Source organism: Spinacia oleracea, chromosome 4 (assembly GCF_020520425.1).
Source record: "Spinacia oleracea cultivar Varoflay chromosome 4, BTI_SOV_V1, whole genome shotgun sequence".
NCBI classification, from domain to species: Eukaryota; Viridiplantae; Streptophyta; class Magnoliopsida; order Caryophyllales; family Amaranthaceae; genus Spinacia; species Spinacia oleracea.
Window position 1 is genome coordinate 131,965,776 of NC_079490.1, and position 13,776 is coordinate 131,979,551.

Genomic DNA, 13,776 nt, shown 5'->3' on the forward strand with positions numbered 1-13,776 from the left:
TTATATGCTTTGAAACGTCAGACATCAATCACCACCAAGCTCGTTGCATAGGGTCTCGTCAAAGTCTCACTTGACCCAGAAAAAACTAGATAGATAATATGGTCTTCACCCGATATTCCCCAATCTCAAAAAGGACCTAATATGCACCCAATAAAACAGACCCTAAAATCCACATCCACCCAAAAGAATTAGTAGGAATATTCTCTACTACAAAAACAACCTTATAAGTCCTCCTTTTAGAGTCGCCTCAAATTAATTTGTGACACCAAAACATTTAAAGTCCCATTTTATAAAACAGGCGACACGTAAAGTTGCTAGCAGATATTCCAAAGAGACTAGCGTGTCGCCTGTATAATAAAATGAGACTCTAAAAGTTTTGGTGTCGGACATTAGTAACAGGCGATACCAATTCTTCTTAATTTTCATTTTAATAATTTTTTTAAAGTTCAAATGAGATACTTTCAGTGTCGCCTCCGTTTAGAAGTGAGACTCTAAAAGTTTTGGTGTGGAGAATTAATAACAGGCGACACCTATGTTTTTTTTTATAAAATCAAATGAAAACATTTAGTGTCCCCTGTGATATAAAGTGAGACTAAAAAAGTGTTGGTGTCGCACATAAAGCAGGCGCCACGTATCCCTCTTTAATTTTATTTTATTTTTTCTTAAAAATTGACGAGAAAATTTTAATATCACCTGTTAATAGGAAATAATAAAACAAGGGACACTATATTACAATTACTGGCATACATTAAAAAGGATTAAAAAGATCCCCTCATTTTCACTTCCGGCGGAACTCCCTTCCTCTCTTCTAGTTCCACTTTTAGGGTTCGCATTATTCTTCAAATCTGTATGGTTGAAGATGAGGAAATATACCGACAATTCAAATCTGTATGGTTGAAGATGAGGAAATATACCGACAATGTAAGAGCATACAATCAAATGGCGGATCTTGTTCAAAAGTTATACATTGAGCTTCGTTCGACTTCGAATATGTCAAAGTTGCTTCCATTCGCAATGATTTCGACACCTCTACTCGTCTCCTTACTCAGGCTCTAGGTGATTTTCTTCTCCCCTTTAAACCCTTGGTTCTACTTTCTTCTTCCTTTGTTATGTAATTTCACTCCATTACCTTGCTTTTTAATCGACAAGATTTTGTTGAATTTTTGAAGTTGCTCTTTGTTTTCTCCATTTAATCGGGAATTTTAGGGTTTCCTTATATTGTTATGCGGTAAAAATGGTAGATTCAAGCTAATTCTGCTGTAAGTGTTTGTCTATTTGTTTAATTTGGTTGAAATCTTCACATTGTCGATTATCTCGATTGGTGATAAAAGAATGTAAGCATTTTGTTTAATTTTTTGTGGTAGTACGTTGATATAATTGCTGTCAGATGTTGATTGCGGAGGAGAGGGTTATAGAGTGAAGGAGATTTAAGAGAATTTCCTAATATAACACATATTGAGTGTTTACTGAGGTTGAGTTCCTCCCTGATTTTTATGGTGTAAATGTGTAGCTATGTTGTAGCTTTTAATTTGAATTTTCTGAAAATAATAATCTTTATTTTTAGTTTAATTATTTTGGAGGTTTTAATTTCAATGGTAGTTAGGTTTCTGGGAAAGTATGGATTCATTGAATTCAAGAATTACAATCATCAAATCGGGTGCGAGTAGTTCTCTTTTTTGAACCATTGCTCTCCTGAATTCAAGTTGAAGACCTCACAGTCATGGGCTCTCACAGCTCCACCCTCTTTGCCCATTCAATTTGCAAAAAACCCAAAACCTAGCTCCAACAATACTCAAATCCCGAATTTTAGCCGGCACTACTACATCGGCGCTCCGCTTCCTCCTCCATTTCTTGCCATTTTCAAATCTACCATTTTTTTCCTGCTGCTTTACCTGTTATGATGGTAATTTTATCTCACCTACTCTATCTATTTGATATAATCTTCTATTTATCAACTTCTGTACAATCTTAAAATTTCAGATTTTTCTATATAATCCGTTATTTTTAAAATTTATCGCCCCTTTTGTGTTGTTGGGTGTGATATTTTTGGATTTCTTGTTTTTAGAATGTTTTATTTAGAAAGTTAAAATTAGGTTTTTAACTATCAACATTATCGTCTAATAATTGTAAATTAATCAAAATTAAGCTGTTTGTAATTTGATTTTGGGTTAAATTAATTTCTCAAGTACTTGCTTGGTTCTGTAAGGAATTTGGTTATATTTAGTAATTTGGTTTTAACTACCGACTTTTTTATCTGTCAATTGAGGATTGAGTTTTACAGTCATGTTTAGTTGGACTAAACTTTCTGGAAGGAGAAGAAAATCTGATGGACAATTAACAACTACTGAGGATTTGGTCGCTATATACCTTCTTGACACTATTGGGACTTAGTGCAGTTGATCATAACACTTTTAGTGCTTTGCTATGTTGCTCAGACACGGGTGTCGGTGTCGTATCGGACACGGGTGTCGGAGTATCTGACACTTCGATCCAAATATTTACCGACACTCCGACACGGTCAAAGGAGTATCTTGACTTATTTTTTAGACACGGGTCCCTTATAAAGTGTCGGGTAAAAAATAGACACTTTTTATAAAATATAAAATGGTTATTAAATAAAAACAATTGAAGTTAAAATAAAAAAAAAATTCTATAGACGTTTAAAAATACGATAGAAGATCAGTAAAAGGGTTTAAAAATGGATAAAATTGAACAGTCCTAAAGGTTTTAAAAGTTAAAACAAAATTTAAAAATAAATAAAAATAAATAAAAATCAGAAAAGCTGCAAGTTGAGATTTTTTTTTGGTAAAGATATCACGTGGGTGTTCCCACTTCCCCACAAAACCCACAACCTACTCCGTAGTTATTTATTAAGGGTAAAAGAAAAAAAAAGAACAAAACGGAAAAACTAACGGGAAGAAGAAAGAAGACGCCAAGCCATAGCCATGGCTGATACAAGAAGTGAATAATCGATGAAAACAAGAATAAAAGAGTGCATGTTGGTCGATTTTTCTTCACCAACAAAAGCCCTAATATATTTTTTCTTCTCCCGCCTTCCCCGACCTCTAATTGCTAGATCTAGGGTTTTGAAATTTTTTACTCTTTTCTTCTCTCCACCCGATTCCGACACTGCATTCCGGACTCTTTTTCGACACCGGTGTCGACACCTCCCCGGACACGTGTCGAGTGTCGTGTCGCGGGTCGGGTCGTGTCGACACCGACACACGCCGTCAGACGAAGTGTCGGAGTAACGTAGGTGCTTTGTGTCTGAACCAGTTCACATACCTCTCATTAGAAATACACTTTGCATACTGGAGGCAAGAAAATAGTAGTATATTCTATCATTATAGGAATAATAGGATGCATTAGCCTTTTTCTATGCTCGATGACATTAACATCCATGATATCTCTTTAGTCTGTACATTATTGTCTCGTAAACTTGCTTGTAGATATTGAAATTGCAAGTATTTTTTAATTGTCATTGGCCTGTTGATTGGCTGGCTGGGACGTAGATGTGGACTGGAAACTAGAGTAGTGCAAAGAAAAACAAGCAAACTAGGATGTAGCAGTTAAGAAACCAATTAATGGATTATTTGTTAATGGCTACCATTTCTCCGGTGTTGGCCAACTTCCTCAGAATTAATTTTACAAGCTTCTAGCATCAGAACCCATAAAAATCTCCAAGTCCAATTACGCAAATTTATTTAATCGTTTCAAACACAAGAACCCTCCAGGTGAGGAGATTTTTTTCCTTTTCCATTTTTTTCGGTGAACAACAAAACCTTCAACTTCACATATAAACAATTAACACCTTACAACGGAAATAGGTCAAAAACTCATGAGAAAGAAGCAATTGATTGGTAGACGTAAACAAAATGACATATTTAGCGAAATTCCCCGAAACCCTTCAATAAAGGGAAAAACTCAAAGATTTCCAGTAACTAAAATCATACATAGTCCTAAAAAATCTCAACAACCTCTTCAATCAAATTATGAGTATCAGATTCACTATCCGCACCCCAGTATGAAGCTCTACTCAAATAACTTAACCAACAGAACTTCAAACACACAAAATTCTCATAACCCTAAAAAACGTGGAACATCAAGAGACAATACAACAATAGAAACAATAGATATTACAACAATATAACCAAATAAAACATTATCAATGATAAAAATTATACCTTGATTAGAACAGTATAGCCGCGAAAAAGCTGAACCTTTTCCATGGTATCAGGACGCATAACAACAATTGCATTATCGTTATTGACGGCTTCATCAACAACCAACCGATTTGGCGACTTCTTACACTCTAGAATCGTTGTAATGTAGTCTCTTTTGGTGCCCTTAATGTGAATTTTTTATAAGAGAATACGCAATTTTTGAGTAAAAATTCAATCCAAATCGAAAATTTTAGATGGTAAAATAAATTGTTTCAATTAAGCGAGACATCGGGAAGATGATCAAGATCTTTGGAGACGAAAAACTTACCCGGATGATTTAGGTTTATCAGCAATTGTATTTTGGTGAGTGCAGAGGAAGCGGCAGAGCGAGGAGATAGCTTGGCGACGAGTTGAGGTCAGATATGATTGTGTTCAAAGAAAACTCGAGCGATGGCTGGCGAATTCAAGGAGCAGAGAGGAAGAGATAGTTAATTACCGGTGAGTGAGAGTTGCTAAGGAACTCCTCATGAATAGTCTTGTGGTGGATGGCAAAGGAGAAAATCCAGGGAAGAAGAAGAGGCAAAAATGAAAGCTAGGGTGAAATCGGGTTTTGCGGAAATTTGGCTCCAGGAATGAAAAAAGAGACCCGTTATGTTAAATGACAGGTCTTTTGTTATTTTACTTTTATTTTTATGAGAGGTGGTGGGTCCTTGATATATAAGAGACCCATTAAGTAACATAACAGGTTTGTTGTTTCTTTTATTTTATTTTGTGCGGAAAATAAAAGGTCTTATTTATGCACTAGAGACCCGTTAAATAAGATAACGGGTCTTTTGTTTTTTTCTAAGTGGAACATTTGACACATAAGAGAGCCGTTATCTATAATAATGGATCTCTTATATTAAAGAGAGCCGTTATGTCGACCAAGGGGTCTTTTCTAAAGGGTCTCTTTTCCCATTTTTGTAGTAGTGTGATGCAAATGTTGATAAGGTGAGCGAGGCTATAGCATCTATGGATGTCGACGTGGGAGCAGCGAAAGATTCTACTAAGGCGTTTGACTTCCATAAGGCGTTGTTTGGTGATTCTGATGATTTAGAGTAAATGCTCTAGGATAGTTCGGGGTATTTTGTGCCCCTTTCATTTGTGTAATGTCTTTAGTTTATTTCCGTTTTGTTGGTGTGTTTATTCTTTTTGTTCGAACTCGCGATGCAAGTGTTTGTTATTTCATATTTCAATAAAGCGTGTTTTTAGCAACGTTATATATTCTTTGCAAATTATTTGGACCGAATCCGTTTTTGGATTGCATACGTATCCGCCCCAAGCCAACTTAGTTAACTTAGTTTAGAATCAGCTCGCGCGTACTTCTAGTTAAGGATCAAGAGAAATAAATCTGAATGAGAAAATATTTGCATTCGTGGATTCCTTAGGTAGTTTTAAGTTTGCACGAGAAAATCTAAACAGATATATGAGATTATTGTTTTGGGAAAATTCTACTTAGAGACGAACTTGCCTTGATGATGGTGCTAACAATCGATTGAGCAAGATAATTTAGAGTGACGAGAGTAAGTTGTAAAAGCATGGAATGAGAGTATGATTATTACTGAATATTTCGTATATGTAAACTGATCTAGCTAAGCCATTTTATAGGCATTACATAATAAAATGTAACGTACAAACATAAATGTACATAATTGGGCATTAAATAGGTAATAATGGCTTGCTTAGGAATGGTTTGTAACCGCTACCTTTCCCTTTAACCGTTGAGAGCAAGATGGAAGGGTGCTTTGTCACGCCTTGCCGGTTGCCACATATGCTCCACTTGGCATGTCTGACCACGCCATCAAGAGGGTATTTTCCCCCCTAACAATTGTCCCCAAAACCCATTTTGAATTTATTCCGGGAAGTTCAAAAAAGGAGAAATGGGTTTTCCTTGATTACAAGAAAAGGGTGGAAATTGCCCCTTGCTTCCCCCAATGCTGACGGCGTTAGTGTAATGATGATTCTTGGAGAGTTCAACCGCCCATCCGCGTCCATAAATACGCCCGTCCGTTCAACCACTTTCACACACTTCTCCATTCTCTCTCTCCTCATTCCCGAAAAAAGCAACCGGTGCCTTTCTCTCTCTCTTCCTTAGGTAATTACTCCTCTTCCATATTCTTCCATTTTTCTTTCAAATCCCTTTATGTCTCAGAGGATGGGAATGAAATCCACCCGCGCGAAGAACAAAAGGGTAGTGGTAGAGTGCGATTTAGACGAAGGGCCGAATTTTAGCCCTACCCACATCCTGGATAAGAATAATGTTCGGCCGGCCACTTGGGGAAAGCAAGACGTGGCGGCGCTGAGGAAGAATGTGGCTTCCCTTCGTCGGTGGTGATTCGGTTGCCGCAGCCCGACGAACGGGCCGATTGGACATCGGACGGTGGGTGTGCTTTTATTAGTGCCCCTTCAAAATTGGGTACACTAACCCTTTCACTCCGCTGGTGAGGGGAGTTTTGAAAACCCTGGCGGTGCCGCCGGCGCAATTGATGCCGCAAGTTTGGCGAGTAATGCATCTGGTTGACCATCTGGCCGGTCAATTGGACATGGAACCCGGTTGAGGACCTGGTTTATACTTACAAGGTCCAAAATTATGGGGCTGGTAGGTACTTGTTGCATATCAAGGATGATAGACAGGCTCACCTGGGTTCGGATAAGTCGAACGACCGCGGGTGGATGGGTCGATTCTTTTTTGTGGAGTTGGCTAGTCTAGGGCTCGACTCCGACTTCTTGACGGGGGAATGGATGGCTAGAGGTATATTTTGTTGTTTTTGTGTTTCTTGGGCTTGTTGATTTGACTTTGTCTCACATGTTTGTTTTTGTTGGGGCATCAGTCGACACTGTTGGAGTCGGTGCTAAGGCGGTGGAAAAGACTGCTGTACTTTTGGGGGTTCCTTTAAAGGACAGAGCTTTTTGTGGCATCAAGTTCGAACGCGAGGAACTTTCTCAGGAAGAGGAAAACTCCGAGCCTGCAAATATGTCGACATCAACAGGTAAAAATGGGTTAGAGTTAGCATACAACTTGGGTTCGTTGCCCTTTACAATAAATTACAACTATTTCAACGAGACTGAGTCATCTATAATGTTTATGCAGGAACTGGTCCTTCGACACGCTCTGGAAAAGCTCCTTCTGCGGATGCATTGCTGAAGAAGAGGTTGGAGGCACTAGGGAGTGTGTCTCGGCCCAAGCCCGTCACTGTGGTGTCACCTCGGAGGCCGCTAAAGGCTTCCAACGATTCTGTTGTGATTGGGGAGATGGGAACATCTTTTGCTGCAGAGTTCAAGTTGCCGCCTCCAACTCGGAAGAGAAAGCTCACAGTTGAGTTCCCTGACGACTTCGGGTCGGCAGACGCTCCTCAACACCAGCTTTGGCTAGAAGTCGACCGCCTGTGGATGCCGTCCAGCTGAGAGAGTCAAGAGAGCATGTCACCAGTTGCTGCAACTGTTGAGAGCGTCTCGGATGCTTGGAAGGTATACCCCGCTTTAGCGCCTTAGCTTTTATTAGAATATTCCGTCTTCATGTCGTCATATAGTGATTAAAGTGTCTTCTTTTTTCCTTCTTTTTCCTGTCAACATAGGCCCTGCAATCAGCTTTGGCTACTCGCCATCATGTCATAATTTTAGAAGATCAGATAGTAAACATGAAAAATGACATGAAGAAAGCTAGGCAGGAGGTTGGTCGACTTGGTGGCGTGGCCAAGGAGGCAACGACCAAGGTTGAGATGCTCTGAGATTATTGCGTTGAATGCCGAGAAGGAGACGTTGGCTGCTGAGGTTGACGAGCTGAAGACGTCTCTTTCCAAAGTCAAGGCGAGGACTTTCGAGTGTGCTGGCTATTACACTTGGAAAATGAAGGCTGAGATGATGGAAGACTTCAAGGCGGGCAGACATGTGAACTTGACTCCAGAGGAGGATATTGCCCGGTTCAACGCTGCATTCCCCGAGGAGTATGTCTCCCATGGTGTCGTTAGCGATGAAGAGGACGTTGAGGAGGGTGCAACAACAACTAGCCCCAATGCCGAGACAGTGGCGGCACCAGGCGATGGCGAACAAGGGGAGAATGCAGGTCCAGCAGATCCTCAGGGGTAGCTCTGTCACCCCTCCCTAAAAAAAGTTAACATTTTAATGGTTACTGGTGTTTTTAAACAATGGTTTTTGTGGTTGGCCTTTGAAGAGGTTAAAAAATATTGTGGCAGTGTTTCGTCTTAATGGCGGCAACCTTTTGTGTGTGTTTTGGGCTTGTCCAAGGGGGCAAGTCATGTAAATATTTGTGGACTTTTTAATTCTAAGTATGGTTTGTGTGAATTTCTTGTGTTTGGAAAAAATTTACTTTGTATGTTTTTGTTTTTCAGGCCATTGTCGATGTGCTTACCTCGAGTTTGACTTTGGCGACGCCTCCAGCTTGTCAGGGGAGATGCTGCAAAGTGAGAGATGTGGAATGTAGCATAATGTAAATATGTATTCCAATGTGTATGTAATGTACAATGTAATGTGTCAGGCATTTTTGTTATGGCCTAAATTGTAGTTTGTAATTTGTAAAGTTGTAATATGTAATTTGTACAAGTGTGTAACATTTCGAGAAATATGAAATAAAATGACGAAGTTTCCTCTTATTTGGTCGAACATGTTTTTGTCGTGTATGACTTCAAATCTGTTTCCTTGTGTTTGCATTTCAACTTGATTCAATCTACCCTCTTCTTGTCGAATCCGTCATCATGTGGGCTTCATACTGTCAACATAGCAGAGCATGAGGATTGGCCGTTGGTGGAGCCAACGGCCCTCCGATGCTTAAGTCAGTATAGAGCGACATGAAATAGAACGAAGTTACGACAAGAAGAGGAAAAGAAAGAGTTTAGAAGAAGTACTAGATGAAGTCGTATTGTATGTGTATGTTTGTTGTTCCTCCTAGGTGTCTGTTCGTGTCAGCTTCATGTTGTGATCTGCAAAATGAGATGATGGCGTCAAGGTTGGCCGTTGGGGTGGCCAACGGCCCTCCGATGCCTAATTCAGTAATGATAATGAAGGAAAAAAATCGTAAGAGAGAGACAAAGATATGGGACTTATCTGAATTTGTTGTCGTTTTCAGTTGCGTCCTATCGTGATTGCATTCGGGATCATCTCGGGTCGAGAATATGTCGTGCTATTCCCAATTTGGGGATGTCGACATGATGTCGATAGACACCAGTCTCCCTTTGTGTTAGAGAAAACTAAAGAGAGTGGATTTAAAAAATGTTTAGAAATGATACAATTTCAAGTGTGTTGCGTTCCAGCTCCTTGGGATGGATGTACCGTCTCTATCGACCAACTCGTACACGCCATGACCTGTTCGTCTTACAATCTGATAGGGTCTTTTCCAGGTCGGGGCCAACTTGCCTGTCGAGGATCCTTCTTATTTGGAAAGACCTTGCGCAGAACCCAATCTCCTTATTGGAATACTCGAACTCTTACATTCTTGTTGTAACTGTTTGCGACTGCCAGTTGGTAGGATGCCATCCTGACTAGTGCTGCTTGCCTGAGTTCGTCAACGATATAGATGTCGTAGGACAGGACTGAGTCGTTCATTCCTGGTGTCATGAAACTACTTCTTGCTGTGGGGAGCTCGACTTCGGGAGGGATGACAGCTTCGCAACCAAAGACCAAAGAAAAAGGAGTATGATTGGTTGCTGTCTTGGGTGTCATCCTGTCTGCCCAAAGGATCATAGGTAGTTCGTCTTCCCATCTACCTTTGGCGTCATCGAGGCGCTTTTTGAGGTTGTTGATGATGATCTTGTTACTTGATTCAGCCTGGCTATTTGCTTGAGGGTACCTCGGTGTTGAGGTGTGTAAGGTGACGTTGTACCTGCCACAGAATTCTTTGGTTTTATTGCTGATGAACTGAGAACCGTTGTCGCAGACGATCTCAGAGGGAATTTCGAAACGACTAAGGACATTCCTCTTGAGGAATGAGATGACCTCAGTATCTCGGACTCGTTTGAATGCTTCTGCTTCGATCCATTTGGAGAAGTAATCGGCCATTGCTAACATGAAGACATGTTGCCCTGGCGCTTGTGGTAAGGGACCCACTATATCCATTCCCCACTTCATGAAGGGACAAGGGGACAAGATGGGGTGGAGCTCTTCACAAGGTTGGTGAGAGATGGACGCGAACCTTTGACAAGGGTGAAATTTCCTGGAGAAGGTGGTTGCGTCTTTCTTCATAGTTGGCCAGAAATATCCCATGGTTAGAGTTTTGTGGGCTAAGCTTCGTCCTCCAGCGTGATTTCCGCATTCACCATCATGTATGTTCCTCAATGTCGACTCGATCTCGTCATGATCTAAGCACCTCAAGTATGGTCCTGCAATTGATTTTCTGAACAGTACCCCATGGATTAGGATGAACCTGGAGGCTTTCATATGGAAGGATTTTTCGTGGGTGATTCCAGGTGGGATGGTATGGTGTTTGAGCCAATGTATGTCGGGGTCGCGCCATGATGTGGGCATTTGGGTTGGTGGAGTTTGTTCAATGATGGGTAAGTTGTCTTTTGTGATGGATGGATACATCAAGTGGACTACGGGGATGCAGGTAAGCTTGGGTTTGATGTTTGAGCCAAGGTTAGCTAGGGCATCAGCCTGGGTATTTTGATCTCTTGGTATTTGTTGCAGGGTGCATGAATCGAACTTGTTGACGAGCCTTTTTGCTATTTCCAGGTAGGCCTGCATATTAGAATCTTTTGCTGCATACGAACCGTTAATCTGACTGATAATCAATAATGAATCACAACGTACCTCGAGTCGACGGATGCTCATGTCGAGTGCTAGTGACAATCCTAAGATCAAGGCTTCGTACTCCGCCTCATTGTTGGTAGCTTTGAACTCGCAACAGACAGATTGCAATATGGTGTCCCCTTGTGGCGACTTTAGCACAATACCTAGACCTATTCCCCGTATGTTGGAGGAGTCGTCAGTGTGTAGGGTCCATGTGGATGAGAGTCCATCATCGGTTAGCATGTTGACTTCCTTGTCGACTTCATGTTGGATACTCGGGCTGAAGTCAGCCACAAAATCTGCAAGAGCTTGCGATTTGATGGCTGTGCGATGTTCATACCTAATGTCGTAGCAACCTCACTATATGGCCCATTTGGACATCCTGCCAGATAACTCAGGTTTCCTCATGATTGACTTCATGGGATAGTTAGTGTTAGGGGGGAAAATACCCTCTTGATGACGTGGTCAGACATGCCAAGTGGAGCATATGTGGCAATCAGCAAGGCGTGACAAAGCACCCTTCCATCTTTTTCTCAACGGCTAAAGGGAAAGGTAGCGGTTACAAAGCGTTCCTAACCAAGCCGTTATTACCTATTTAATGCCCATTTATGTACATTTATGTTTGTACGTTACATTTTATTATGTAATGCCTATAAAATGGCTTAGCTAGATCAGTTTACATATACGAAATATTCAGTAATAATCATACTCTCATTCCATGCTTTTACAACTTACTCTTGTCACTCTAAATTATCTTGCTCAATCGATAGTTAGCACCATCATCAAGGCAAGTTCTACTCTAAGTAGAATTTGCCCAAAACAATTTGGCGCCCACCGTGGGGCTGGCAATCAAAAGCAGCTCGATAATACCATTCCAATCACCATGGCCGGCAATGCTAGCTCATCCAACGATATCACTCGTCGTTTTGAAGCCATGGAGCAGCGTATCAACATCCTCCAAAAGGAGAACGAAGCACTGCAGTCCCAAGTCCGATCTGCTGCCTCCATCGCCACCGGGTCTAGGTTCCAGTACCAGCGAGACACCTCTGGGCTGAGTCGCCGCTTGGACCTGGACGTCGCCCCTGATCACCCCCTCCATGTACCTTTTGGCGAACCGGAGGCCCAATCCTCGAGCAGATCCGTGAATTTGAGCCGCTGCCAAGTCAGCCCCGCTCAAATCCGAGTTGGCTGCCTCCCCCTCCAGCTCAAACGTTTTCTGCAGGTACATCCGCGACCGTTGCTTCCACAACGGTTGCCCAAGTCACCTTATCTCAAGTCGGCACGACGACATCCACCATGGTGTCGGCGCCCGTCTCCAATCCGATATCTCGTCCATTACCTCCTCCAACGGTAACCATGTCGATGCCCCTACCCATCTCGTCTCCGGCACAAAGACCAACACCGACGACCCAAGTCCCCTGGGATCAACTCTTCTCCCAGCAAGTTGTCCAACCCGTTGTCAACTTGGTCACTTCAGCACCAGGAGCACCTCCCAAGATAATGGCGGTTCCTTTGGCCAGTCAAGCACCACAAGCAGTGTTCCCCCACACTCCGATGCGCCCGGACTCTTCTCGAAACTATTCCCTATACAACACTCCTAAAAGGTCAGTTGTTCCAATTAGTCATGGTTTCGTAACTCTTTTCCTTATGTTGCAGGTACCAGCACGACCCTGGGGACACCACCCTTCATGCAACAAGTCGTACCTCAGTTCACCCCTCGTGAACCTCACAACGTATATCCGCAAAACACCTATTACCAACATCTCCAAGCTAGCCTTCCCGAAACATTCAGCCCCTCGTCCCAGTGCTCAACAACATCTGTGAAATCACCAACCACCAACTCCAACAAATCATGACCATGATAAACAAAATTCCAAGAGTACCAACGCCAATCAAGCCTAGACAGCTATGCCGACTCACCATATGTCGACCCTATCGACGCAATCAACATCCCGAAGCGGTTTCGCCCACCCAATATGCCCATGTATGATGGAACAACCGACCTCAGAGAGCACATCTTGACCTACAAGCTGCGAATGATGACGATCCCAGTTCCCAAGCACATGAGGGAAGCTAGTCTTTGCAACGGGTTCGGCTCGACACTGATAGGACCCGCCTTGAAGTGGTTAACCAGCCTGCCAAACGGATGCATCACCTCCTTTGCCCATCTCGACAACATTTTCAACCAGAAGTTTGCCAGCAGCAGGGGTTTGGAGAAGGAAATAAGCGATCTGTACCGTGTGGTCCAATGCCTAGACGAACCTCTGAAGGATTACATAGCTCGGTTTATCAGAGAGAAGGTGATTGTACTAGAGTGTGACGTCCCAACTGCAATCGAAGCGTTCAGACAAGGATCGTATGGTGAAACCGACCTATGGAGGGATCTAATCCAATACCCCTACAAGGTTCGAAGATGCCCAGGCCAAAGCAATGGCTCAAGTTAGGTTGGAAGAAACTCTTTACTCTAGGAAGGGATCTAACGACTACACCAAGATGGACAGGCGACTACCTTTTCCCAAGAGAAGCAATGATCGTCCTGCCCCTTATTCCCGACCTCAACATGTAGCAGTGGTGGAAGAAGACGACGAAACCAACTGGAAGAACAGTCCAGACCTACCCCCAAGAATTAACGAATATTATTTTTGTGTTGACGTTGTAGGTTTGATGAACCACCTCTCAAAGATGGGGAAATCAGTGCTATGGCCGCCGAAATCCAGCAAACCGGACTCAAAGAAGGATCCCTCAAAGTGGTGTAACTTCCATGCTGACATTGGCCACAATACCAACGAGTGCGTGGCGCTAAGAAGAGAAGTGGCCTACTTACTCAAGAACG

General features: G+C 42.2%; 2 protein-coding genes across 5 annotated transcripts; one reads left to right on the forward strand and one right to left on the reverse strand.

Annotated features, from left to right (window-relative positions):
* Nucleotides 1–730: 730 nt before the first annotated feature.
* Nucleotides 731–8,812, forward strand: LOC110775637 (uncharacterized). 4 transcript variants are annotated; one of them, XR_008918977.1, is made up of 4 exons: nucleotides 732–1,056; nucleotides 5,130–7,192; nucleotides 7,294–7,670; nucleotides 7,778–8,504. XR_008918977.1 is itself a non-coding variant. In XM_056826977.1 (3 exons), exons 2-3 carry the CDS (start codon nucleotides 7,009–7,011, stop codon nucleotides 7,605–7,607), a joined length of 498 nt encoding a protein of 165 aa, XP_056682955.1. In that variant the 5' UTR covers nucleotides 731–1,056; nucleotides 5,133–7,008; the 3' UTR covers nucleotides 7,608–8,504. The 4 variants fall into 4 exon arrangements, 2 of the variants coding, with proteins under 2 accessions (XP_056682955.1, XP_056682954.1); XM_056826977.1 differs by having other exon boundaries at nucleotides 731–1,056; nucleotides 5,133–7,192; nucleotides 7,294–8,504; XM_056826976.1 differs by having other exon boundaries at nucleotides 7,294–8,504.
* Nucleotides 8,813–9,623: 811 nt separating this feature from the next.
* On the reverse strand, nucleotides 9,624–12,171 carry LOC130471898 (uncharacterized). The gene is made up of 3 exons (XM_056842252.1): nucleotides 12,047–12,171; nucleotides 11,108–11,283; nucleotides 9,624–10,912 (listed from the first exon to the last, which is right to left on the reverse strand). Exons 1-3 carry the CDS (start codon nucleotides 12,169–12,171, stop codon nucleotides 9,624–9,626), a joined length of 1,590 nt encoding a protein of 529 aa, XP_056698230.1.
* Between the last annotated feature and the right edge of the window lie 1,605 nt (nucleotides 12,172–13,776).

Bases quoted from the DNA above. Each gene is read 5' to 3' on its own strand.
- LOC130471898 (XM_056842252.1), bottom strand. From the start codon at position 12,171: ATGTACCTGCAGAAAACGTTTGAGCTGGAGGGGGAGGCAGCCAACTCG. The intron at 11,284-12,046 runs GTACATGGAGGG...CTACGACATTAG, and splicing joins GGCCTCCGGTTCGCCAAAAG to GTATGAACATCGCACAGCCA. The intron at 10,913-11,107 runs GTATTGTGCTAA...GTTCGTATGCAG, and splicing joins CATACGGGGAATAGGTCTAG to CAAAAGATTCTAATATGCAG.
- LOC110775637 (XM_056826977.1), top strand. From the start codon at position 7,009: ATGTTTGTTTTTGTTGGGGCATCAGTCGACACTGTTGGAGTCGGTGCT. The intron at 7,193-7,293 runs GTAAAAATGGGT...ATGTTTATGCAG, and splicing joins AAATATGTCGACATCAACAG to GAACTGGTCCTTCGACACGC.